The 27,785-nt window shown below is 41.2% G+C and overlaps 1 protein-coding gene across 1 annotated transcript in view; it reads left to right on the forward strand.

Moving 5' to 3' along the window:
* The window catches only part of LOC124622228 (bumetanide-sensitive sodium-(potassium)-chloride cotransporter-like), a 229,986-nt gene that overhangs the window by 23,500 nt on the left and 178,701 nt on the right, over window positions 1–27,785 (forward strand). The window contains exons 2-4 of the mRNA XM_047147881.1: window positions 4,375–4,528; window positions 27,164–27,259; window positions 27,340–27,593. Coding sequence (XP_047003837.1) covers window positions 4,375–4,528; window positions 27,164–27,259; window positions 27,340–27,593 — 504 coding nt within the window. The remainder of the gene's footprint in view (window positions 1–4,374; window positions 4,529–27,163; window positions 27,260–27,339; window positions 27,594–27,785) is intronic.

Raw genomic sequence — 27,785 nt, forward strand, 5'->3', positions numbered from 1 at the left:
TTGTGCATGTCATAAAACCCAAAACATTGCATTTTGTGACCAGACTATAAATGAGTCACAATTGGAATGAGTCACCTCATTTAAATACCTGGGTCCAACAACTCGGAGATATAAAATGGAATCGGGGGCTGTACCAATTGCAACAATCATTGACAAACAGTGCAGAGATCCAACGAAGGTCACTTCCAATTGATGGCAATAAGGAAAAGTGTGACATTCAGAATGGAGTTCTGAGGGGTGTCGTTCTCTTGGACATATGGAGAGCAGAGCGATATACCAGTTCTAACCCAAAGTGATTGGTGGGATGAATACTGATGAATAAAAACTGGTAGAGAACCTTGAGAGACCGATTCATGGAGAGTGGAGTAAAATGTGATGGTGCAAAGCAGTGTCATATGTCTTATATAGGCTGAAAAAAGAGTGCAATGAGAGGTTGGCATTTAGAAAAAATCCTCTCCGATTACCTTTCCAACCTAACTAGATGGTTAGTTGTGAATTGTCCCTCCTGTAAATGATAGGGGGCAGAAAATGTTGCATTATTTGAGAAACTAGCATAATCTTTGGGCTACCATCCTTCCAGCAGTTCGCAGAGAACACTGGTTAGGCTAATAGGTTGGTAGCTGTGATGAATTTTTGTCCTGGTTTAAGGAGAGGGTTGGTACTGTCTCCCCATTGTGAAGGGAAATCACCTTCTAGACAGATTGGGTTGAAACCCTGAATAGATGGAATCTGAGTCACATTCAGATGGCGGAGCATAGAGGCATTTTTTAGATAGATATTTGAAAACTGTGTACTTGAACACAGTTATCTCCTTGATTGCTTTTATAGCACTGGAAGACTTGTTTTATAGGCTAATACCAATGGTGTTCATATGTTGGTTTTTTTTTCTCTCTCTCTCTCTGTCTCTCTCTCTCTCTCTCTCTCTCTCTCTCTCTCTCTCTCTCTCTCTCTCTCTCTCTCTCTCTCTCTTTATTATTATTATTATTATTACATGGAAGTTGTTATATATTCTCACCTTGTATGTATGGAGGTTGGAATTAATTTTCAGTTTATTTTTATTTAATTTTAGGCTAGTTATTTATTTTTTAAATATACAAGGCAAAGGAAGTGAGGCCTGAGAGCATACAGCACAACATGTTGTACTTGACTCCAATGACTGCTTTGCAGTTTATACCATCCCATCTGGATCCTCCCACCACTTCCTTTCCTGGAATGTGTAGGTGGGAAATATCTCTGCAACACGCCCTCCACTCCCCTAACACCCCCGGGCACAACCTTAACCTCCTAAATTTTCTGGGCTCTACATGCCTTTATCCCCTTTCCTTCTGCTACTCCAGCCTCCCGCACTTCACTAATTCTCACAGGCTCTGTCGAATCCAGCCTAGTCATCAAATGTTCAAATTTTGAATCCTGCCTAATCGTCGAGTGGGGGGTGTCTTGTGAACCTGCTTTCTCGGATCGCTAGACAACATTCAAACAAATCGTATTAATGAGTTTTATTACAAAATGAACAAATACAACACTTAACTGTGTGTTACACAGATGTGTCACAAGCAAAGGGTAACAGACAAAATAATAAAGTTTCGTCAGTATAGACAATGCTACATAGTACAAACTAAATGACTAGTCTTTAAGCTACTCTTGAATTGGCCATGATCAGTCGGATGCAGTGTTTATGTTCTCTTTGTACAGGGGCCACTGATATCGCATTGTCGTCCTGGAGAGGCATTGGTCAGCGTGCAATTGGCTGACATCTTCTCACAGCCATCTCATCTCTAACATTCCTGATTGGCGTGCTGGCACTTGACACCATAACAGGTTCACTTGCATAATTCTTACCCTTTCTTTTTTTTCTCACTTGTTCCTTCACCTTAAACACAGCTCTCCTGACCCTGCACTAGCAGCCCACCATCCAGTCTTCTCCACATCTCCGCGTGCCTCCACAGGCAGCACTACATCAACAATTCCCACCTCTACACCACTGTCCCTCCCCATTCCCACCTTTTTTCACCTTTTCTGTTATCCTGAGGGGCTTAAAACACACTTCAGAGTATGTGTGTTGCAAGGTTGGGGGTCCCAGACAATTGCAGTACTTCATCTTTCCCTGTGCTGCAGTATTGGCCTGTAAGACAGTTTCCCCATTGACAATGTTGCTTGTGTATAGAACTTCAGTTTTAGCTTTTCCCACTTCTTTTACTTGAGTTTGGTCCTACCCAGCATGGTAGCTAGTACATATGGGAAGGACATTCGTCAGGTACTTGGTACCTAAACAGTAGTAGCCCCCAGACTACACAGAGAATGCACTGTTGATGCCACAGCTGTTACTTCCCCATACATACCAATGAGCCTGTCTCTTAAGGGCACCAGGATTCTGAGCAGTGGCCATTAAGTGGGCCGTGGCTATCAAGCCAGGTCACTGGTGAGTTCGTGCTTGGCTACAATGGAGCCACAGCCTTTGCCGCACCTAAAGCAAAAACAAACATGCAGAGAATATGTGCCTTTTGAACTCTGGTCAGGTGACACACTTTTCCACAACTACATAGCCATTTTCGGCCATTTAACTTTGTTCTTGTTCCTCAACTACTGCAGACTCAGTTCAGTGAGAAGTGTCCACAGATTTGCTTTCCAGTGACTGTTTCCCCATTCATATGCTGACTGGAATGGTGTTCAACAGGACACGGTGAAAACGCAGTTCAAAGGGCAACCTGGCTGTGATACAGTCAGCAGGCTGTTTTTGAACAACAGGACAGTTTCCAAAAGATGGTGGATCATGTACAAATTTGAAAGACAATATGGCAGATTTCAGGCAAGGGCAATACACCTCCCCTTGTGGTTTTGGTGGACAAGCCTAAAGACATGGCCCCGAGTTTACTTGGATACTTTTTACTGTCGCTGCATCATCCAGACAATCTCCTGTGTTAGGTGTTTTGTAGGACTGTGAAAATGAGGATGCTCTGCTTCTTATGTGGAAACTGGAGTCAGCTTGGTCTGTGGCCAGAGATGCTGCTGTTGGATCTGGTCGGATTCATTATGCCATGCTCCATCTGTGCCCTGAAGCCAAAGCTAGCTCCTCTCTTGTTTGTCAGATTTGGTTTGATGGTCAGCACCCCACAACTTGGAAGGAGGCAATATTAATTCTATTATGGAAACTAGGCAAGGATCATACCAACCCTAACAGTCATCAGAGGATAGCCCTTACCAGTTGTAGGTAAGCACATGGTCAACAGCCACCTCATCTGACTCCTTGAATCCCTAGGTCATCTATGCCAGTGCTGTTTCAGGTACTACTGTTCAGCTCTTGACAACTTAATTCTATTACAGACTGATACAGAATTCCTTCTTACATTGAAATCATTTTTTCAGTGGTTGGCTCAGCCTTTTAGTCCTGCAATCAACCCTCCTTACTGACTTCCATTGCTTTATTATTTTTTAAACATCTAACAACAACTTGACTTGACCTAACTTGAACTTTGTTCTAACCCAAGAACATCATAACTTTATTACATGAAAAACAAACACAAGAAAGACAAGCACAGAAAACAGGTGACACACAAGTGGCTGGCGGAGCCTTGTGCTCCAGTCTATATAGTCTCATTAGCTCAAACAGGGGATGCAGCTGGTTCAGTACTAGCAGGCCAGGTGGCCTCCAGTGGCCGAATCAAGTGCAAACTTCACACACAAACTATGAGACAGCACGCACGCAAGTTCAGTAGTCACGGTAACATTAAATAGAATTATTGGAGAAGTCCTAGTTCACAATTGGTATGGCATAGAGACCCAATAACCATATATTCTTAAAGCATGAAATGATATTGCTTGAACTGTAGCAGCTGATCTTAGTGGGGTCACTTAATTATTTGTAGGAATAAGTAACAAGTGTCTGTAATATGATGCTAAGTACTGGATCATGTCATGTGTTTGAGAGTGGGCTCCATTGGTTCTAGCAAGTTTTTCGAATCTGTCTCAAATGAAGACACTAAATACTGAATCAAGTGGATAATGAAGAAGCTGAGTGCACAGTGGGTGACAGGTTGTTGTTGTTTTTTTTTTACCTAAACATGTCTGTGGAAGTTTGAAATATTGTTTGGAAAAGTCCAAGCATTATTGAAAGGACTTCTGGTGCTGAACTATTGAGGATTAACTCATTGTTCAACTCTGTTTTAATCCATCTGGGTACAATTTTGTCCCTTTGATCATTTTTAGTAATACTAATGACTATAAATGGAGAAAAATTAATATAGTAAGAGGTCAGGATTTATCTGTGAATTACTACACTCTTTCTGCAATTAATCAAGTAATCATTTCTGAACAGTTGCTGAAGTATGGCAAACTGACTTAAGATATTCTTTAAAAAATCTTTCTTTTACTTTACAGGGAATAGAACAATTTGTTGGTGCCTCAACCGAAGACATGAAAGTTCCAGTTAAATTTGGATGGATTCAAGGAGTCCTGGTTCGCAATCTTCTCAGCATTTGGGGAATAATGTTGTTTCTGCGCCTTTCATGGGTTGTAGGCCAAGCAGGGATTGGTAAGTCTGTGACTAGAATATTATTTTTTCCATTGAAACAATTAGTTTAGCAGTGTATCCCTCATGGTAATATGTTTCACAGTTCTGAGCAGTAGCACTTGCTCTACTGTTAATGTTAGCATGCTTCAAACAATGAAAAATAGTGTCTGTACCTTACATGTCCTTAAGACAACAAACAAAAATATTAATAGAAAACTTTCCATTATGAAAAATCTTCCCCACTTTCAGGGGGGGGGGGGGGGGGGGGGGGGCGGGCCCAACAGCAAAAAAGAGACAAGTCAGAAAATAAAAAATGTAGAAAGCTATAATGGAGTGAAGAAAGAAGTAGTTACTGTGAATAAACGCTGAGATGGAAGAAATTAACATAAATTAAGGTCAGGTTGGTGAGAACCAAGTACATGTTGTAGTGCTAGCTCAAACGTGCGGAGGTCTGAGAAATTGGTGTCAGAGAGAAGAATCCAGATGGCGCATGTAGTGAAACAGGCACCAAGGTCATGACTGTCATGTTGTACAGCTTGCTCTGCAACAGGATATTGTGTGTTGCCTCTGCCTATGCCCATTTTTCCTGACTGACAACTGGGCAGCAGTCTTGTTGATCTAAAAGGTCAAACAGTGTTTACACCACAGCTGGTGTACGATGTGTTGTTTCACAGGTGGCTCTTCCTTTGATAGTATATGTTTTGCTAGTCACAGAGCTGGAATATAGTGGTAGGAGGATGCATAGGGGTAGGAGCCATAGGGTAGGTAGATGGGTGGAGAAAGAGCGTAGGGTCTGACAATGATATTGCAGAGATTGGTAGGCCAATGAAAAGCTATTCTAGGTGTGGTAGGCAAAATCGCAGACAGAACTGATATCATTTTAGGACATGAACTTAAGAAGTCATGACCTTGTGGAGTAGCTGACTGATACATTCAAGACCAGGATAATACTGGGTGAAAAGTGGTGTGCTCCAAAGTAGGTGGGGTTAGCAGTCCAGGATTGGATGCGATGGCCCGGGAAATCTGCTTTCAAACTGGGCTGTTGGAATAATTATGTCCAGTGAAGGCTGAAGTGAGAGTGGTGGTGGTTTGCTGTAAAGAGCCTGCATCCGAACAAATATGTTTGCCTTTAATGCCAAGGCTGTATGGGAGGGAATGTTTGACATGGAAAGGATGGCAATTGTCAAAATGTAAGTACTGTTGTTTGTTAGTAGATTTGATGTGGACAAAAGTGTGTAGCTGGCCTTCAGTGAGGATGCGATCAACAGCTCACTTTCAGCCCTAAACCTGCATTTAACCATGGTGCTTTGGTGAAGGGCCTACTTTCCTTTATACACAATGTTAACTGGAAATATCACTTTGCCACCCAACCCCAAAACTTTTCCAACAGCAAACTTGTCACTGAACCCTACCTTAAACAATCCCAACTTGATTCACCACCACTACCTCAGAATCATCCCTTACAAGCCTTCCAAGAATTTCTCACATCCAGCATTGCTTCACAACTTTTCCTCAGGTCCATACAACATGGTCCTAACCTGTTCTCTGCAGACCTCCGGGCTCTTCATCCCTAGAAGCTGATGACTCCATTATCCTCCCAGCAGACAAAGGATCTACCACTGTGGTACTTCACCAACAGGAGTATGTTAATAAAGTCTATGCCAGCTGTCTGACACCTCTACATACAGCATCTGCCATCAAGATCCCATCCCTGTGATTCAAACTGGCCTGCAGGCCCCTCACAAGGACTTACACCTCAATCCATAGAACTTCTTATCCCACACAAACCATGCACCCCCACCTTTTACCTTTTTCCTAAGATCCACGAACCTAATCATCCTGGCCATCCTATAGTTGCTGGCTTTAAAGCACCCACCAAATATATATCAGCCTTAGTTGATCAGCATGTGCAACCCATAGTGCAAGGACTTAGATCCTATATTATAGATACTAACCATTTCCTAGGTCATTTGAAATCTGTGCCTTTGCCTGTCCCAGTCCCACCACACACATTCCTTGTCACCACTGATGCCATCTCCCTCTATACAAGCATCCTGCAGGCACATGGTCTGTCTGCTACTGAACATTTCCTCAGTCCCCCCAGTGAGCTTGCCACTCTTTGGCAGGTTTGTGCTTGGCTACCACGGGGCCCCAGCCTTTGCAGCAATTTTTCCCTTCTGTGCTGCATGTCTGTCCTCTTGCTATTTTTTTCCCCTCCCTTTGGGAATATGTCTAGGATGTTATTGGGAATGTTCTGAATTGTCTGTCACTGACGTAAGAACAGTTTGACCTTTGTTTTTTGCTCTCTTTTCCTTTCTTTGTTAACCTTCTCTTGTTCGTCCGCTTCAGCGTTTGAGGTTCCTCTTTTTCTTCTTCCTCCCTGTGCACTCCTGAAGGCCGGCCCATGCATCTGACACATAATTGGTCACTGGGTAATGCATAATTCCCAGCCCCGAGTCAACAGGTAGGTTTCACACATACCCCCTGGTGCAGGCCAGGCCCAGGGAGGGGTGATTGCCTGAGCTGCAACCTTCCCAAATTGCCGATTGATCCCTCTGACAGATGTTTGGGAGGTGTGACCTGAGGCATGAACAATCATCTAAGGCAAGTGCGCCCCCTTCTGAAGGGTGCCCCCACTTGGAAGGAGTGCACCATCGGAGATGCTGGCAATCATGTGTATTTTCTCACAATGAGCCAATCATCTTCCCAATCAACATCTACAAATCGTAAATTTAATGAGGCTAATGATTTGAAGACCCTTCCTGGTGCACCACAGTTCCTCACAGTCTCGCGTACTGAAGACAGTCAGTCCTTCACCACAGTAAATTAATTGATTATTCAGAATCCTGCTCTCGTTTACAGAATGGCACTTTGCTTTTGGAGACTGCTTCTGATTCTTAAGTACAACAACTGTTTGCTGCCTCACTTCTCCACAGCTACCCCGTTCATGTCGAGGTTCCATAGAACTTTGAATTCTTCCCATGGTTTAATGTATACCAGGCTGCTCGACCGTCTAACCGAGGCTAAAATCCAATCTTACCTCTCAGATCAGGGTGTCATGGCCATCCATAGTGTAATGAAAAAGGTAGATTCCTCCTTAGTGCTCACCTGCACTGTTTCCCTCACCTTTGATAGTGGTGCTGCTGTCCAAGATCAAAGCAGGCTATGAAATTATCACAGTACGGCTGTACATTCCAAACCTGGTGCACTGCTACCAGAGCCTTGGTTTCAACCACACTATAACTTCTTGTCGACACCCAGCCAAATGTGTAACCTGTGGTAGGAATGCACATGAGGGCGACTGTCTACCTCCTCCTCCCCATTGTATCAATAGCAATGGCAGCCACATCACGTCCTTTCGGTATTGTCCCATGTATCTTGATGAGTGGGTTGTCCAAGAGATTTGGGTGAAGGAAAAAATGCCTTACCCAGTAACTCGCAAGTTACTGGCTAGTTGCAAACCCTGTGTTCTCCCATCTGGTGCATATAGTTCTGTTCTTGTTACCCCTCACTCCATGAAGGGCGTGGCCACGCAGACATGCAACTTCAAGTTCAGCTCTGAGGTTGTGAAATCACCCAGTGTCAAAGTAGCATCGCCGTCCCCCTGTCCCACTGTGCAACAAACTGTCAAACTCTCGCCTCAAGGGGCGAAGCCACCAGCTACACAACCAGTAGGGAGGAAAGGACAGGAGTAGTACTCCCGTGAAGACTTCTGCCGTCCCTCCAGCCAAACAATATCTGAGTCTTCCTCTAACTGGAAAGGCTCAAAGAAGTCCACCAAAGGCAAATGGTCTTCTCCTTCGCTGACTGAAGATCCTGTTCGACTATGTCGCCACGTAGTACCTTAGCCCCGCCAGCCTCTGTCTCACCGGTGCACACCACCAACCGTTTTTCAATGTTGGATTTCACAGACCAACTGCACAGGCAAGCCAATGCTTCTGTGGACCCCATGGAGCAGAATCATCCTGCTTCTGTGCCCTCTAGTGGCAACTCTACACCGGCTGTTACTCGGCAGCCGCCTACTTGACACCCCTACATCTCTTGCTCCTCATGACTGTCCTCCAATGGAACATTCATGGCCTTCAGTCCCACAAAGAGGATGTATGGCTGCTTTTAGCATTGCAGCATCCCCTTGTACTCTGCCTACAGGTAATGGAATTGCGTCCTCATGACCACATTGAGCTTTCACATTATTTCCGATTCGTTTTGACTTTCCCCCAGAAGTCGGCATTCCATCTCATGGGGGCATCATGCGCACTCATACAGGATGATATTCATAGTCATCCCATCTCCCTGACTACCTGTCTTCAAGCTGTTGACATCATCCCCTTTGGGGTTCTCCCAGGACCTGTCAGAAAGGTGCCCTCATGGCTGACCTTCTTAACCAACTTAACCTCTTCTGCTTTAATGCTGGAGCGCCCACTTCCCTTTCTGTCTCCTCACACACCTATTCCCATTTGGACCTATCCTTTTGCACTGCCCAGCTTGCCCATCATCTTGACTGGTCCGTTCTTCCTGACAGCTACTCAAGTGACCATTTCCCACGTGCTCTGCGTTTGCTGACTCCTCCCCCACCGGAGTGCACACCCAAATGGCAGCTTACTAAGGCTAACTGGCAGCTTTACTCCTCCCTGGCAACCTTCGAAGAAAAAGATTTCCCCAGTTGTGATGACCAGATGGACTAACCAACCATCGTTGTCCTTACTGCTGCAGAATGTTCCATTCCTCTTCCACATCGTGTCCCAGTCCCTTGGTGGACTGAGGCATGCCACAATGAAATTTGTGCACAGAGATTTGCTCTCTGTGTTTTTAACTGTCATCCTATGATGGCAAACTGCAGTCCTTATAAACAGATGCGAGCAAAGTGTCGTCGCGTTCTTTGGGACAGCAAACGAGCTAGCTGGATTTCATTCATTAGTTCTTTTAACAGTTCCACCCCTTCTTCTGTCGTGTGGGCCAACCTCTGATGGCTCTGTGGGACCTAGGTCCATTCCCCCATTTCTGGCCTCACAGTAGCAGATGATGTCATTGTGGACCCTGTTGCTATCTCCAACACCTTGGGCCACCATTTTGTGGAAGTTTTGAGCTCTTCACACTATCACTGTGCCTTCCGCCATCGGAAACGAGCGGAGGAGGCTTGGGTGATAACCTTCTCTTCTCTGAATCATGAGTGCTACAATGCTGCCTTTACTATGAGGGAGCTCGAGCACACTCTGTTCATCCCTATCCTCTGCCCCAGGGCTGAACACCATCCACATCCAGATGTTGCTACATCTGGGCTGAGGGCACATTTCCCGGATGCTGGCATCGAGCCACTGTCATATCCATACCTAAGCCGGTAAGGACAAAAACCTTACCAGCTGCATTTGCAAGATGATGGAACGTATGTTTCATGCCTGGCTACTATGATGGCTAGAGTCTCGCAATTTACTGACGAACGCACAGTGTGGATTTAGAGCACAGCATTCTGCAGTTGACCATCGTGTTACTTTGTACCCATGTCATGAATGGTTTTCTGTTGAAATCCCAGACTGTGGCCGTGTTTTTCGATTTGGAGAAGGCTTATGACACCTGTTGGAGAAATGGTATCGTCACTACTCTTTCCATGTGGAGCTTCTGTGGCTGCCTGCCCTGTTCCCTTCATGCATTTTTACAAGATAGAGTTTTCAAGGTGCATGTGGGTTCTACCCTGTCAGATACCTTTATCCAGGAAAACGGTGTGCTTTTGGGTTCTGTCCTGAGTGTCATCCTCTTTATCACCATAAACTCTATCATGGCCTGTCTCCGACCAGGCATCTCCAGCTCCCTATTTGTTGACGATTTTGCCATCTATTGCAGTTCCCCAATGACATGTCTCACTGAGCAGCATCGTCAGTGGTGTCTTGATCATCTTTACTCATGTAGCATCGACAACAGCTTTCACTTTTCCACTGAAAAAACCATTTGTATGAATTTCTGGCAAAGCAAGTGGTTTCTCCCACCATCTTTACATCTTGGGCCTGTTGCCCTTCCATTCATTGAAACTATGCTCAATAGGAAACACTCTTGGTGCTCCCATGTATGTTACTGTATGCGGTTCCTCAGTGTCCTACATGTCCTCAATGGTGCTTCCTGGGGTGCTGATCGAACAACCCTCTTCCATTTGTACCGGTCCCTTGTCCGTCCGAAACTCAACTATGAGTGGTTTGTTTATGCATCTGCACACCCCTCCCTCTTACATCATCTCAACACTATCCACCATTGTGGCATCCGTTTGGCCACGGGCACCTTTTACACCAGCGCTGTTGAGAGTCGGTACTCTGAAGCTGCTGAACTACCCCTGTCCTACCACCGTAACTTCCTCCTCAGCAGGTACGCATGCCGTTTGTCTGCCATGCATGGCCACCCATCTTATGCCTCCTTCTTTGATGATTCCTTTGATCATTAGTATGGGGCTTGTCCTTCTTCTCTGTTACCTCTTGGAGTCCGCTTTTAGCACTTACTACAGTGGCTTAACTTCACACTAGCTGCACCTTTCCCTGTGGGTGTGAACCCTTCAGCACCTTGGCTTCGTGAAGTGGCCCATGCTAACCTTGTCCTTCATTTGCTTCCTAAGGACAGTACTCCAGACTCGGTCTACCGCCTTCAGTTTCATGACCTTCGCATGGAACTTCACGATAGTACCTTTGTGTACACTGATGGCTCTCGGACTGACCGTGGGGTTGGATGTGCCTTCGTCATTGACACCCGTGTCTTTTGATATCAGCTTCCAGCACACTCCTCAGTATTTACAGCCGACCTCTTTGCCTTGTATCAGGCCATGGAGTACATCCGGCAACACAGCCTTTTCAATTGTGTCCTCTGCTCAGATTCACTCAATGCCCTTCAAAGTCTATGTGCACTGTACAACACCCATCCCTTAATGTAGCGGGTCCAGGAAAACTGTCAACAGCTCACTCTTGGTGGAGCCAGTGTGATGTTTCTGTGGGTTCCTGGTAATGTTGGTCTGCCAGGAAATGAGACTGCTGCCAAAGCTGCAGTCCTCATACCTCAGGCCATGAGTACCTAGATTCCCTCCGATGATCTCTGTGAGCAAATGATGCGCGGGCTGTCGACTGCGTCTTACTTTTTATCTGCCAAACCAATATGGTGAAGGCCATTTAATTTTTAGTTTTGGACCTCTGTTTCTGTATGGTGTCCTTTTTAGCCCTTTTTCCACATGCCTGTTTTTAGCTGTCTTCTATTATTTCAATTGGGACTGACAGTCATTTTTTAACTCCTCTCTGTCTTCGTGTTCTATAGTTTTGATGTGGGCACATTGCGTATGACCCCAGTTGTTTTTGTGCCCTAGAGCAAAACAAAAATAACCCATTTCCTCAGTCAACGCCCACTTTATTCCAAGCCTATCCCCTTCTTGCTTACCATAATCAACTTTATACTTAACAACAATTACTTCACCTTTGTGGGGCAGACATACAAACAGATCAAGGGTATAGCCATGGGAACCATTGGCTTCTTCCTATGTCAACCTTTTCATGGGTCGCTTTGAGGGGGGCTTTCCTGCGATCCATAAGCCTTCAGCCCCTGGTTTGGTTTAGATACATTGATGACATCTTTGCCATATGACTCGTGGTGAGGTCGACTTGTTAAAATTCCTGGAATCTCTAAATACCTTCTCATAATTAAATTCCACACAGTCCTGTTCTGAATCCCATACCATTTCCCTTGATTTTGATCTCATCCTCGCTGAAGATCAGCTACGCACTTTTGTCCACATCAAACCTACTAACAAACACCATTACTGACATTTTGACAGTTGTCATCCTTTCCGTGTCAAATGTTCCATCCCATACAGCCTTGGCATTAAAGGCAAGCATATTTTTTGGATGCAGACACTTTACAGCAATACACAACCACTCTCATTTCAGCCTTCACTGGATGTAATTATCCCAACAGCCTGGTTCAAAAGCAGATTTCACAGGTCATCACATCCAATCCTGGTACTGCTGATCCCTCCAAAAAACAACTTCAGAGCATACAACTTGTCACCAATTATTATCTTGGTCTTGACTGTATCAATCAGCAACTTTGACAAGGCCATGACTTCCTAAAGTCATGCCCTGAAATGAGATCCATTCTGTCTGAAATTTTGCACACACCACATCTAGAATAGCTTTCCGTCGCCCTCCCAATCTCCGCAATATTCTTGTCACACCCTATGCTCCTTCTGCACCCATCTCTCTACCCTATTCCAGTGACCATCCCTGCTGTACGACTTGCCCTATGCACCCTCCTACCATCACCTATAGTAGCCATGTAGCTCGCAAAACATTTACTATCAAAGGGAGAGCCACCTGTGAAACAAGAAGTCGTATACCAGCTGTATGTAAACACTGTTCGGCTTTCAACATCAGCATGACTACCACCAAATTATCAATTGAGATGAATGGGCATAAGCAGAGGGTGTATACTGGCAACTCACAATATCCTGTTACAGAGCATTCTCTACAACATGACATTCATGACCTCGGTGCATGTTTCACCACATGCACCAACTGGTTCTTCCCCCAGACACCAGTTTCTCAGAACTCTGCAGGTGGGAACTAGCACTAAAACATGTCCTTGGTTCTCACCACCCACCAGGCCATTATTTATGTTAATTTGTTCTGTCTCATTATTTACTCACAGTAACCATTCCTTTCTTCACTCCATTTTAGTTTTCTATGTGTTTCATTTTCTGACTAGTATCTCTTTCACCATCCCCCCCCCCCCCCCCCCCTCCTCTCTCTCTGTTACATACAATGCGCTTAGCTTTTCCCTCTTATTAACTTGTGCACAATTTTTTTGTAGTAATCTCTGTCTTGCATATTACCCTGTCTTCCACCTTTAAACTCTCAGGTTTTCAAATCTCATCGAGTGCAGTCTGTTTCTTTACAGCATCCTCACAGGAGGTGCAGGAATAATGAGCAAATAATCCATACTGTCCTAAATGTTTGTTTCCTTCACTCCAAATCTAGAACTGTTAATGGTTATCACTGCAGCGTAGTAGAGATCCATCAACTGATGACCATTTACCACAACGTGTGCTTTGCAGAATGGGAGCTCACCTTCTGTGCCCTATTGTCTGCTGTGATAACAATATGAAATATTTACTTTTCCTGATAGAGAAACTTCTTACCTATGAGAGCAGACCTTGTGGAACCATTACCCCACCCTTTACATTATCAGGGGATTTTAAAGCTTATAATTCCTGGTAGGGCAGAACCTCTAATAAAAGTGGAGGATAATTAGTAGAAAAACTACCATCTGAATTTGAAGTCTGCTTGCTAAACACAGAAGCTGCAAGACTATTTAGTGCTGCCCATAGTACATCATCAGAAGATGATCTCACAATATGGAGCCCCATCCATGCACCTGTGATCCAGGGGAATGTTCAGAGACCTCTGTGACAGTGACCGCTCCCAGCTATACTACCCTTACCGTACCAAATAAATAACAAATTCATATCACACGAGGTTCTCAGATGAGTCAACTGGCATACATACACCTCCTAAGCACTGTTAAACATAGCCTATGAGAAAGCAGTCAATGATGTGGTGCACGATGATGCTACTACTTTAAAATGTGTTGCAGATGCGACAATTCCCTGCTCTTTGGGCCCTCCATAACAGAAGCCTGTTAGTATTCTGAAGAAATTGCAGAAGCCACAGAGGCCATTAGGGTATGTAGAAGAGTGATCCAATGCCATAAATGCAATCCATAAATTAACAACTTAATTTCATACACATGACCAGATGAGATCTTAAATTAAAAATGGAAAAAGGAATGCTGAGTGTAATATGTTTCTTCCATGATAGTACATATGCTATCTTGGCAAGTGAGACTCCAGCTCTTTGCTGATACACATCTACAAAGCAGCAAGTTACGTGTTTATATTTTTGTGATAGTATGTTTCTAAAATTTCATTTGTGTTTCCATTTAAGGGGTGTAAGCTCACATTTTGTAAGTGTAATTTTGGGCAGTCTGTAACCCAGTTTTCATTTCTTCTGAACACCCAGCTACATAGTTCATTTAGGTACCAGCATCCATTGATGACACATCAGGAGGGTAGCAAGATGCAGATTTATGATTTGTCTGCTTTTATAATTTACTTTTTCAGTTAGTCTTGCCAGGATGGGTAGGGTGTGTACATGCTGTGTGTGGATACAGAGGAGTTGGCCACAGTTGGGGAACAGATGAACACACTACACTTTTATGTACATAGCCAGTATGACTGTGCATATGATGGTAAAATTTATCAGTGTGTCTAACATCACAAATATAATGAACACAGACAATCATATCCTGTTCCAGGTACTATGAGCTATTCTGAAAAAGGTCTTACTGGATAACATCACTGTAACCAATAATTGGAAGTATGAGTGTTTGTAGAAGTTCCTTTTTCAGGCCAAGGGGAAAGAACTTTTTATATTTTTATAGGGCATGTGATTATGCGATTGCACATTGTGATTATGTGCCAAGTCCAATTTAGACTGTCATCTATTATTACTCTCAGACTCTTTGCTGGAAGAGAGAACTTGGTATTTGTCCCATTTAGAGTTAAAGATAGTAGGGATTGCTGATATTTTGGGCTAATGAGATGAGAATGACCAACCATTACCACTTGCATTTTGGATAGGTCGAGCTTTAACCCTGTATCGTGCACCACTTTTGATAGTGCACGCAGGTTGATAGTGAGATTTTTAGTAACTGTCCTCAGGTTTATTGGTTTTGCAATTATGTACAACTGGAGATCATCAGCATACATGTGGTATTTGCTGTGGGACAAGACTGATGGCATATCATCTGTGTACAAATGAAAAGAGTATAGGACATAATACTGAACTGTGTGGGCACCTGATACTACCTGCTCCATTGTGACTTTATGCTGCCAAACATGAAAGATTGGTGGCGAGACATCAGGTATGACCGGAATCATTGCACTACCCTTGGGAAGAAATTCAGGCTGCCGAGTTTGGCAAGGAACTTTAGTCAGCTGTGTCAAAGGGTTTGCCAGAGTCTAAGAAGTGCATGATACTTAGTTTGTGTGCATCCATGGCAAGATTTAGGTCATCTGTTACGTTTATTAAGGCAGATATTGTGCTGCAATGTGCACAGAAGCATGATTGGTATTTGTCTAATAGGTTGTTTGTAGTTAGGTTGTTTGTTAACTGGTTTTGGGCTATATATTCCAAGGCCTTGGACAGTGCAGGCAGAATGCAAATAGATCAGTAACTAGAGTATGCTGTGGCAGTGTCCTTTTTAGGTAATGTTTTAACCGGTACATTTTTCCAGGCCTCAGGGAAAAGACAAGGAATGGTTGAAGGTATCTATCACGGGTGGTCAGTAGTTGACAATAATAAGCTTCATCATTTGGACTGTGGTACCATTATGTGCAGTAGGTGCTGATCTCATACACATGATGGCTTTTTTTATGGTGTCGCCAGTGACATGCTTTAGATTGAATTTTCATGGCTACAGTTATTTACCCTCCTGAAGTAATCTGAGCATCTCTGTTTTGTTTATGGTTTAATTGTGGTTGTAGATAATGTGAAATAACGGTCCGGTACTTCGGCTGGGACAATGGGATCAGCAGCAGGTCTTACTTTGCCCATACCGAGACCACACCGGTTTTTCCATAGGACAGTTGATCTATTCCTGTTGGTCAGTCAATATATGGATAAGCCAGAGTTTTGTATTTCTCGTAGCATGACTGACTCTGTCGTGCTTCTCATTGTAAGTAATATGATTTTCAGGTATGGGGCATGGTTTGTATGCTCAATGTGCACTTTCTATAAGTCTCATGAGCTGTTTTAGTCCTTACTTTTCTGTTCTTTGAGGGGTATACTATAGTGACTAAGTTTGTCATTGAACCCATGAAACCCATGAAGTTTCCTGTTTGTCAGAAAATGGAGCAGGGGATGCCCCTGCACTATTTCTTGTTTCTCAGTTGCAAGTTCAGGTAAATTGTGTTCAAAGTCTTGGTATGTAGTCAGCTGCAGTTTTTCTGGGGCGTTCTAGTATGTCATGAAAATTGTCATTGGTGGACATCATGGTCATATAGTAGAGAGATTGTCTATACCTCTCTGTTTAAAGATCCTGAACGCTGTCCACCACAAGAGAATTAAATTGGCTGTGGAATTTACTGAAGCCGTCCTACACCTCACTTCTGTACTGAGGTTGGTAAGATGCCTCTTGCCATACAGCAGTGCTTATCATAGTGAGTGTGGGTTAGAATTGCTTCACCGTACTGATCTAGAAGCACAATCTATATACACTGAACATACAACAACAATCAAGTGAATAAACAATTTGCTATTCAAACAAAGGCATAAGTTGATGAACTTGTATTAGATATTTCTTCTCTTAAACAGGAATTGTGTGAATACCCTCATTAGGAGCTTATCAGCCTCAAGCTAAGTTTGAACATTGTGGAACACAGGAAGACAATGAACCCACCCTTATGTTTGTAACAGTCTGAGAGTGCTGAGAGAGTATAGGTCTTTACATATGTTTCTAATGTGGGGAAAAGTCTTGAGTGTTCTGTCATTTTTCCCTATTTTCACTTAGTGTGGCATTCGAAATTGCCTACTGAAGCATTTCTCATTGTATTATGCTGAACTTAAAGTGGCAAACAGAGTCTTATGAGTTTAATACAACGGGAATTTACTTATGTGCTCAGATGTCCTTCATGTCTGGTAGGCAATGCAACACATCTGCCCAGCAAATACATTGTCAGATGATGCAAGTCATTATAACTCCCCTACATGAGGAGGAGGAGGAGGAGGAGGAGGAGGAGGAAACTGTAGCTGTATTTTTCTGGATACTACAGCGTGGTGGGATCATGGCGTACAGCCTTGAAATACAGGACTGGGTCAGTGGTAAAGAGCCAGATGATAAATCCAAAGGTCCAAAGTTTGACCTACATTGAGTCTCAGGACTTTTTCTTTCACACGTTGTTTCTTTCCTCTTCGGCAATCATCTGTGTGTGAGAGAAGTACAAAGTTTCACCATGGTTCTAAATCTGTTACATAGTAATAGGACCCCCTACGACTATCTGAGTAAGACAGTTCAAAGGTTAGCAGGAGATAAAAGGCAAATCAACTCTAATAGGACTATGCAAAACAAAGCACTGTGCCATTCAAACCAACCTTCAGGTTGTGACATCTTTACCTAGGAGGGGCAAAGTAGTACTTGCTTGCTTTTAAGATTGGGCATTGCCCTTCGATGCCTGCCACCTCCTCTGACAGGAAAATCCACATGAATGCAGTGCTTGTTCAGTGTCATGTTTTAACTCTGTACATTTTATATGCTGACAAAAGGGCTGCCTTTGCACTACAACAGGATGTACCCTCAATTTTTGGTGATAGCTGGACTATTGTTAGAAATGGTTTTAAATAATTTTGTTTGACATAGCACCCTCTGCTTGCTGAATTTTATTGGTTGACTAGCTGAGAAACCCAGCACTGCCTGGGTGTGTGTTAATTTGGATCTTCTATTAGCTCATCTCCTCTTGCCCACTCTCTCTGTCCATCTCCTCCTCCCTCTCTCTTTGTTAATCTCCCCCTCTTCCTCTCCCTATTAATCCCCTCCCCTTTCCTTTGTGTGTCCATCTCTCTTCTTTCTTTTCCCTGTCCATTTCCCCCCTCCCCTACCTCTGTCGATTTCCTCCTCTCCTTCCTATTTGTGCCTATTCCATCCTTCCCCCTTGCTGTCTATCATCCTCCTTCTCTCTCGATGTTATCACACTTACCCCAGTGGGAGGCTGGTGGTTCTTACCCCTGCAGCATATACTTCCAGGTTGGAAGTAATATGTGTACGAAATTTGATTAAAATCGTACCATGGGTTTGGGATGAGCTTCTTACCCATGTCTTTCCTTGCAGACGCACATGTCAAATATATTTATGTGTCTGTTTCACCTGTTTGTCTAGTGAATTTCACCCTGCATTTTCACATAGCTTGAGGTATATGATGTTGCATTTAGGGACATTCAGTGGCAAATGTGGATACTATCTGCAAAAAGTGTAGTGAACAGAGATAGTAGCAATGAAGTAATAAATTTAAACATCTTGCATGATGTGTTAGCTTTTCACACATTCAGTGTTTACAATACTGTATCTCCTGAACTGTCTTACATTGATATTATTATTATCTTTCCTTTCTCAGACCTTAGGTCTGGTTCGGAATGAAAGTGACGCGGACCTTGATCAAGCGTCACTTCCTTTTAACTGTACGGTATATGTTACATTGCGTTTAAGAACTTTCGGGTAATTGAACATGTATCAATAATTACGGATTTCTGAAGTTGTATATATAAGTTTGGATGTAGCTGTATTGCGTTGATGTACTGGTGGATATTGCGTGGTATGACTCCTGTAGTTGAAAGTATAATTGGTATAATGTCAACTTTATCCTGATGCCACATGTCCTTGAATTCCTCAGCCAGTTGGATGTATTTTTCAATTTTTTCTCCTGTTTTCTTCTGTATATTTGCTGTATTGGGTATGGATATTTCAATTAGTTGTGTTAATTTCTTCTTTTTATTGGTGAGTATGATGTCAGGTTTGTTATGTGGTGTTGTTTTATCTGTTATAATGGTTCTGTTCCAGTATAATTTGTATTCATCATTCTCCAGTACATTTTGTGGTGCATACTTGTATGTGGGAACGTGTTGTTTTATTAGTTTATGTTGTATGGCAAGTTGTTGATGTATTATTTTTGCTACATTGTCATGTCTTCTGGGGTATTCTGTATTTGCTAGTATTGTACATCCGCTTGTGATGTGATCTACTGTTTCTATATGTTGTTTGCAAAGTCTGCATTTATCTGTTGTGGTATTGGGATCTTTAATAATATGCTTGCTGTAATATCTGGTGTTTATTGTTTGATCCTGTATTGCAATCATGAATCCTTCCGTCTCACTGTATATATTGCCTCTTCTTAGCCATGTGTTGGATGCGTCTTGATCGATGTGTGGCTGTGTTAGATGATACGGGTGCTTGCCATGTAGTGTTTTCTTTTTCCAATTTACTTTCTTTGTATCTGTTGATGTTATGTGATCTAAAGGGTTGTAGAGGTGGTTATGAAATTGTAGTGGTGTAGCCGATGTATTTATGTGGGTGATTGCTTTGTGTATTTTGCTAGTTTCTGCTCGTTCTAGAAAGAATTTTCTTAAATTGTCTACCTGTCCATAATGTAGGTTTTTTATGTCGATAAATCCCCTTCCTCCTTCCTTTCTGCTTAATGTGAATCTTTCTGTTGCTGAATGTATGTGATGTATTCTATATTTGTGGCATTGTGATCGTGTAAGTGTATTGAGTGCTTCTAGGTCTGTGTTACTCCATTTCACTACTCCAAATGAGTAGGTCAATATTGGTATGGCATAGGTATTTATAGCTTTTGTCTTGTTTCTTGCTGTCAATTCTGTTTTCAGTATTTTTGTTAGTCTTTGTCTATACTTTTCTTTTAGTTCTTCCTTGATATTTGTATTATCTATTCCTATTTTTTGCCTGTATCCTAGATATTTATAGGCATCCGTCTTTTCCATCACTTCTATGCAGTCGCTGTGGTTATCCAATATGTAATCTTCTTGTTTAGTATGTTTTCCCTTGACTATGCTATTTTTCTTACATTTGTCTGTTCCAAAAGCCATACTTATATCATTGCTGAATCCTTCTGTTATCTTTAGTAATTGGTTGAGTTGTTGATTTGTTGCTGCCAGTAGTTTTAGATCTAGGATCTACTTTGTATATTTCCAATATTTGTAGTAACCATGAGTGGGGTACACTATCAAAAGCTTTTCCACCAGTACATCAACGCAATACAGCTACATCCAAACGTATATATACAACTACAGAAATCTGTAATTATTGACACATGTTCAATTACCCGAAAGTTCCTAAATGCAATGTAACATACCATACAGTTAAAAGGAAGTCGCGATTGATCAAGGTCCGCATCACTTTCCATTTTTAACCAGACATAACGTCTGAGACAGGAAATAATAATAATAATAATAATAATAACAATAATAATAATAATAATAATAATAATAATAATAAAACCCGTGGAGGCCCGGGAAAAGAATCGGCCACCGGTATGTTCTGCCAGTCGTAAAAGGCGACGAAAAGATATTAAGTGTGGTTTTCCAATTTTTCATTATTATGTTTAGGAACTGTATCAATTTAGGATCTACTTTGTATATTTCCAATATTTGTAGTAACCATGAGTGGGGTACACTATCAAAAGCTTTTTGGTAATCAATGTATGCGTAGTGTAGCGACCTTTGTTTAGTTTTAGCTTGATATGTCACCTCTGCATCTATTATCAGTTGCTCTTTACATCCTCGTGCTCCTTTGCAACAGCCTTTTTGTTCTTCATTTATAATTTTGTTCTGTGTTGTATGTGTCATTAATTTCTGTTTAACGACTGAAGTTAATATTTTGTATATTGTTGGTAGGCATGTTATGGGGCGATATTTAGCTGGGTTCGCTGTGTCTGCTTGATCTTTAGGTTACAGATATGTTATTCCGTGTGTAAGTGTATCAGGGAATGTGTATGGGTCTGCAATGTAACTGTTAAATAATTTAGTTAGATGTGAATGTGTTGAGGTGAACTTCTTTAACCAGAAATTTGCTATTTTATCATTTCCAGGGCCTTTCCAATTGTGAGTAGAATTAATTGCTTGGGTGACTTCATGTTGCAAAATTATCACTTCAGGCATTTGTGGTATCATCTTGTATGTGTCTGTTTCTGCTTGTATCCACCGTGCATGCCTGTTATGTTGTACTGGGTTTGACCATATGTTGCTCCAGAAGTGTTCCATGTCTGTTATGTTTGGTGGATTGTTTATTTTAATGTGTGTGTTATCTATTGTCTGGTAAAATTTCTTTTGGTTTGTGTTGAATGTTTGGTTTTGTTTCCTTCTATTTTCACTTTTTTTGTATCTTCTGAGTCATTTGGCTAATGCTTGTAATTTCTGCTTCTTTTCGTCCAATTGCTCTGTCGCTTCTTGTTGTGAGATTTTACCTAACTTTTTTCGTTTTTTTTTTCCGAGATTTCATTTCTTATAAATTGTGTTAGCTGTCCAATGTATTTTCTCAGTTTTTCTATTTTGATCTGTAGCCTGTGTTGCCATGCTGGTTTTGTGGGTTTCTTCTGTGAGTTGGTTGGTTCTGATCTCTGCCTAGTGTGTATATTTAGTGTAGTGAGTGCTCCTATATAAACCAGTAGTTGTAACTCTTCCATAGTTGTGTTTTCATTTATTTTGTTGTGTATGATTGTGTTGATAGTTTTTATTGTTGTTTCGACTTGTGGGTTATTTGGTGGTCTACGCAAGAATGGTCTAATGTCTGTATTTGTGTCTTTGTATTCTATACATGTTAGCTGAAATTTTTCTTCTATATCTAACATCTGTGTCACTTCGTGTTCTATTTGTGCTTGTTATGGTGGCTGTCTTAAGATTTCTTTTTCCTCTTATTGTTTAATTGGTGCATGTTGTTCTTTGTTTGTTTGCTCTGGGATGTGTGAGTCCATTACTGTATTTTCTTCTTCTTCTGATTGCACATTATTTTGTTCCAGTATTTGTTGTACTTGTTGTTTGATGTTTTCTAATTCTGACTGGGGTATCCTGTTATTTTTTATTATTACACGGATCTGATCAGCTAATCGTTGTTCTGTTAAAAATTTTAATTCTGGGTATCTGGTAATAAATGTTGTGTATACTTGTGATCTGTATCCAGTTGTGTTGGTTCCTAGGTTTGTTGCTTGGTAATAACAGAACATGAGGTGTCGATTAACTTCATCTGACCATCTCATCCTCTGTCTTTGTTTTCCTTCTAGGGTGGTTGCAGGAAGCATATCCTGCAAAAAATCCTCTATTTGGATTTAAATCATTTTCCAGTTGGCTAGCAGTGTCGTTACCATTGTGGGCGGGCATAGGGTTCAAGCGTCGTCCCCGACCATGACGGCGCTTGTCCGAGGCTTCTTTAGTTCTGTCCTGAACCAACTAATCACACTAAAAGGGGGGGTTAGCCCTATTAGTGGTTTGTTCTTTTCGTCGCCTTTTACGACTGGCAGAACATACCGGAGGCCGATTCTTTTCCCGGGCCTCCACGGGTTTTATTATTATTATTATTATTATTATTATTTCCTGTCTCAGACGTTATGTCTGGTTAAAAATGGAAAGTGATGCGGACCTTGATCAATCGTGACTTCCTTTTAACTGTATGGTATGTTCCATTGCATTTAGGAACTTTCGGGTAATTGAACATGTGTCAATAATTACAGATTTCTGTAGTTGTATATATACGTTTGGATGTAGCTGTATTGCGTTGATGCACTGGTGGATATTGTGTGGTATGACTCCTGTAGTTGATAGTATAATTGGTATGATGTCAACTTTATCCTGATGCCACATGTCCTTGAGTTCCTCAGCCAGTTGGATGTATTTTTCAATTTTTTCTCCTGTTTTCTTCTCTATATTTGTTGTATTGGGTATGGATATTTCGATTAGTTGTGTTAATTTCTTCTTTTTATTGGTGAGTATGATGTCAGGTTTGTTATGTGCTGTTTTATCTGTTATAATGGTTCTGTTCCAGTATAATTTGCATTCATCATTCTCCAGTACATTTTGTGGTGCATACTTGTATGTGGGAACGTGTTGTTTTATTAGTTTATGTTGTATGGCAAGTTGTTGATGTATTATTTTTGCTACATTGTCATGTCTTCTGGGGTATTTTGTATTTCCGAGTATTGTACATCCACTAGTGATGTGATCTACTGTTTCTATATGTTGTTTGCAAAGTCTGCATTTATCTGTTGTGGTATTGGGATCTTTAATAATATGCTTGCTGTAATATCTGGTGTTCATTGTTTGATCCTGTATTGCAATCATGAATCCTTCCATCTCACTGTATATATTGCCTTTTCTTAGCCATGTGTTGGATGCGTCTTGATCGATGTGTGGCTGTGTTAGATGATACGGGTGCTTGCCATGTAGTGTTTTCTTTTTCCAATTTACTTTCTTCATATCTGTTGATGTTATGTGATCTAAAGGGTTGTAGAAGTGGTTATGAAATTTCAATGGTGTAGCCGATGTATTTATATGAGTGATTGCTTTGTGTATTTTGCTAGTTTCTGCTCTTTCTAGAAAGAATTTTCTTAAATTGTCTACCTGTCCATAATGTAGGTTTTTTATGTCGATAAACCCCTTCCTCCTTCCTTTCTGCTTAATGTGAATCTTTCTGTTGCTGAATGTATGTGATGTAATCTATATTTGTGGCATTGTGATCATGTAAGTGTATTGAGTGCTTCTAGGTCTGTGTTACTCCATTTCACTACTCCATTTCACTACTCCAAATGAGTAGGTCAATATTGGTATAGCATAGGTATTTATAGCTTTTGTCTTGTTTCTTGCTGTCAATTCTGTTTTCAGTATTTTTGTTAGTCTTTGTCTATATTTTTCTTTTAGTTCTTCTTTAATATTTGTATTATCTATTCCTATTTTTTGTCTGTATCCTAGATATTTATAGGCATCTTCCATCGCTTCTATGCAGTCGCTGTGGTTATCCAATACGTAATCTTCTTGTTGAGTGTGTTTTCCCTTGACTATGCTATTTTTCTTACATTTGTCTGTTCCAAAAGCCATATTTATATCATTGCTGAATACTTCTGTTATCTTTTTTTAAAGGTTTGAAATTATGTGTAAAGTTTGTTGCAAGTCTCAAAGTGCTCTTATTCTCAAATACTGCATAACTAAGGTATAGGTATTCTTGCATTGTGGGCTACAAAGCTTTTCACCCCTCCCCCACCCCTTCTCTTGGTGGGTATTTTTTACCTCCACAGTGATTCTTCTCAGACAGCCAATGATACCTGCAACAAGTTTGGTTGAAATTGGTCCAGTGGTTTAGGAAGAAATGTGGTACATTAATATGTACATCCATTTTTATAATTATATATAAAAACAAAGATGAGGTGACTTACCGAACAAAAGCGCTGGCAGGTCGATAGACACATAAACAAACACAAACATACACACAAAATTCAAGCTTTCGCAACAAACTGTTGCCTCATCAGGAAAGAGGGAAGGAGAGGGGAAGATGAAAGGAAGTGGGTTTTAAGGGAGAGGGTAAGGAGTCATTCCAATCCCGGGAGCGGAAAGACTTACCTTAGGGGAAAAAAGGACAGGTATACACTCGCACACACGCACATATCCATCCACACATACAGACACAAGCAGACATATTTAAAGACAAAGAGTTTGGGCAGAGATGTCAGTCGAGGCAGAAGTGTAGAGGCAAAGAAGTTGTTGAAAGACAGGTGAGGTATGAGCGGCGGCAACTTGAAATTAGCGGAGATTGAGGCCTGGCGGATGACGAGAAGAGAGGATATACTGAAGGGCAAGTTCCCATCTCCGGAGTTCGGATAGGTTGGTGTTGGTGGGAAGTATCCAGATAACCCGGACGGTGTAACACTGAGCCAAGATGTGCTGGCTGTGCACCAAGGCATGTTTAGCCACAGGGTGATCCTCATTACCAACAAACACTGTCTGCCTGTGTCCATTCATGTGAATGGACAGTTTGTTGCTGGCAGCAACAAACTTCTGCCTCGACTGACATCTCTGCCCAAACTCTTTGTCTTTAAATATGTCTGCTTGTGTCTGTATGTGTGGATGGATATGTGCGTGTGCGCGAGTGTATACCTGTCCTTTTTTCCCCTAAGGTAAGTCTTTCCGCTCCCGGGATTGGAATGACTCCTTACCCTCTCCCTTAAAACCCACTTCCTTTCGTCTTCCCCTCTCCTTCCCTCTTTCCTGATGAGGCAACAGTTTGTTGCAAAAGCTTGAATTTTGTGTGTATGTTTGTGTTTGTTTATGTGTCTATCGACCTGCCAGCGCTTTTGTTCGGTAAGTCACCTCATCTTTGTTTTTATATATAATTTTTCCCACGTGGAATGTTTCCTTCCATTATATTGATATCATTTTTATAATTTATATGCTTTTCTTTTCCAATGAGTTTCAGGATGGCTGAGTTGCCCCAAAATACATTACGATCAGAGTTCCTTAAATGTAGTCAGGTGTGAGTGACTTGCTCTTTCATTTTTAACCTTCCCCAGTCTATCACTCTTTCTCCCCATGAGGAAGGAACTAATAGTTACAAAAGCTGGAATAGTGTCATGTACTTCTATGAGTATCGATCAGCAGTATTTAACGCTTCATCTCCTGAAGCTAAGTGACGGCCAGCAATCCAGTTTAGCCATCCAAATAACTGTATGAAAACCAACTAACATGTACCTGCAAACATTTTTTTCCAGAACTTTACATCTATAAACTTACTCTGTTAATATCTTTGGAGAGTTTTATAGATATTTAGCATGTTCTACCCACTTAAAGTATATCACTTTCGTCCTATTATTTTAAAAAATGGACTGTTACGTCTTCACTGTTGAGCACTGGTAATCAAATTTATCCACCAACTAGTGAACTTCCCATTCCTCTGAGAAGAAACTTGACCTTTGGCTATCTCACCAGGCTTTATACCATCACTAAATCTGCATACTGGAGTCATGATTCAGGCCATTTCTTTCCCTCAACCTTTATACTTGTAATTAGCACTAGAATTAAGACTGAAGTCAACTCAAAAGTGAAATTTTAAGGCATGAAGGAGCTGAGACCAGAATATGTCTTAGAAACTGAATGTGCAGTGTTTACTATGTCCAAGTGATCTGAACCATTTCAGAAGTTCATCTCACAAGCTTAATAATTACAGGAAAGAAACTAATTGGTCTTCTTAATCATGACTTTCTAGTTTTGCCTTCCAAATATACACCTATATTAGCACATAGCAGCTAAGTTTGCTGAGTGTCAGCATAATTTCCCATGTATATCATCCATTATTACAATTCATTCCTTATCCTGAGTATTGATAGTTAATTTGGCAAATGGGTGTGAGCTCCCTTCCAATATCGTTTCTTCTAAAAGTGACTGTAGTCTTTAAAAAATGAAAACTCGAGGTTGTAGTCTTCAAAATATATTTTACTGATAGTGGTGTCATGATGGGGGATACATAAATAATCAAAAAACCATATTAGATTAATTATAATATGTAAAACTGTAAATTGCATCTAAAAATAATTTTCACACAGACATTTTTCTCCAGAAATTTTGTATTTAGGTCTACATTTCTCAGCAAAAATCTTCAGATAAAGACCAGAAAATTAAAAATCAGATATATATTGAAATACTTCGAAAGCTAACCTTTGTTACTTCTATAAATTGTATGAGAACCTCAGTTGTGAATTGCGTGGCTATATTGGTTTCATGTTATTAATGTAATAATCTCTTACGATTTCCTAGCTAAATGCGTTCTTTCCACAAGTAATATCGGCATGCAAATGTCACATATGAGCAGCAAATGAATGATATAACTGTAAAAGAAGCAATGTTTCAAAGAATGAAATTTTTCTATCTACATTTTAGTTACAAAAACTAAACTGCTCTTTGTTAGTTTTGATCGTGCAAAATGATCATTGCGTATTGTAGATAGCTAACACAATATACAAAAAGTCCATATGTAATGCAATGTGTGTGACCTGAAATACTGGAACTGATTTAATGAATTTCATTCTCACATTTTCAGTGCAGGGTTTGCTATTGATACTAAGCACCAGTGCAGTGACTGTGATAACAGGATTATCAATGTCAGCTATCAGTACAAATGGGATCATAAAAGGAGGTATGTTTGCTTGTAACTTCTTACAGACAAGGCACAATGTGTATCATTCATTTATTTTCTTCCTCATCTTTAACTTCCAGGTGGCATGTACTACACTATATCACGATCCCTGGGACCAGAATTTGGAGGATCAATTGGCCTAATTTTGTCACTAGCAAATGCATTGGCATGTGCAATGTATGTTGTTGGGTTTTCTGAATCCTTAAATGATTTGCTCGATTCTTATGGTCTCTCAATTGTTGATGGTGGAGTGAATGACATGCGAATTACAGGTGTCATAACAGTAATTGCATTATTGTGCATTGTTGTTCTTGGTATGGAATGGGAAGCCAAGGTGAGATAAACATTATTTGTTTTAATATGTCAGTTTCTTGTAGGGGAGACTGAAGTTGTAAAATTAATCAGCAGCATTCTATCAACAGTAAGTAACTGGTGGGCAAAATAATGACAACACTATTAGAGCGAAGTTATTTTATTATATTGCTGACGGGATATAAATAAATGATGTAAGCAACAGCCCAGTACA

This window comes from Schistocerca americana, chromosome 7 (genome assembly GCF_021461395.2).
Source record: "Schistocerca americana isolate TAMUIC-IGC-003095 chromosome 7, iqSchAmer2.1, whole genome shotgun sequence".
Taxonomy (NCBI): domain Eukaryota; kingdom Metazoa; phylum Arthropoda; class Insecta; order Orthoptera; family Acrididae; genus Schistocerca; species Schistocerca americana.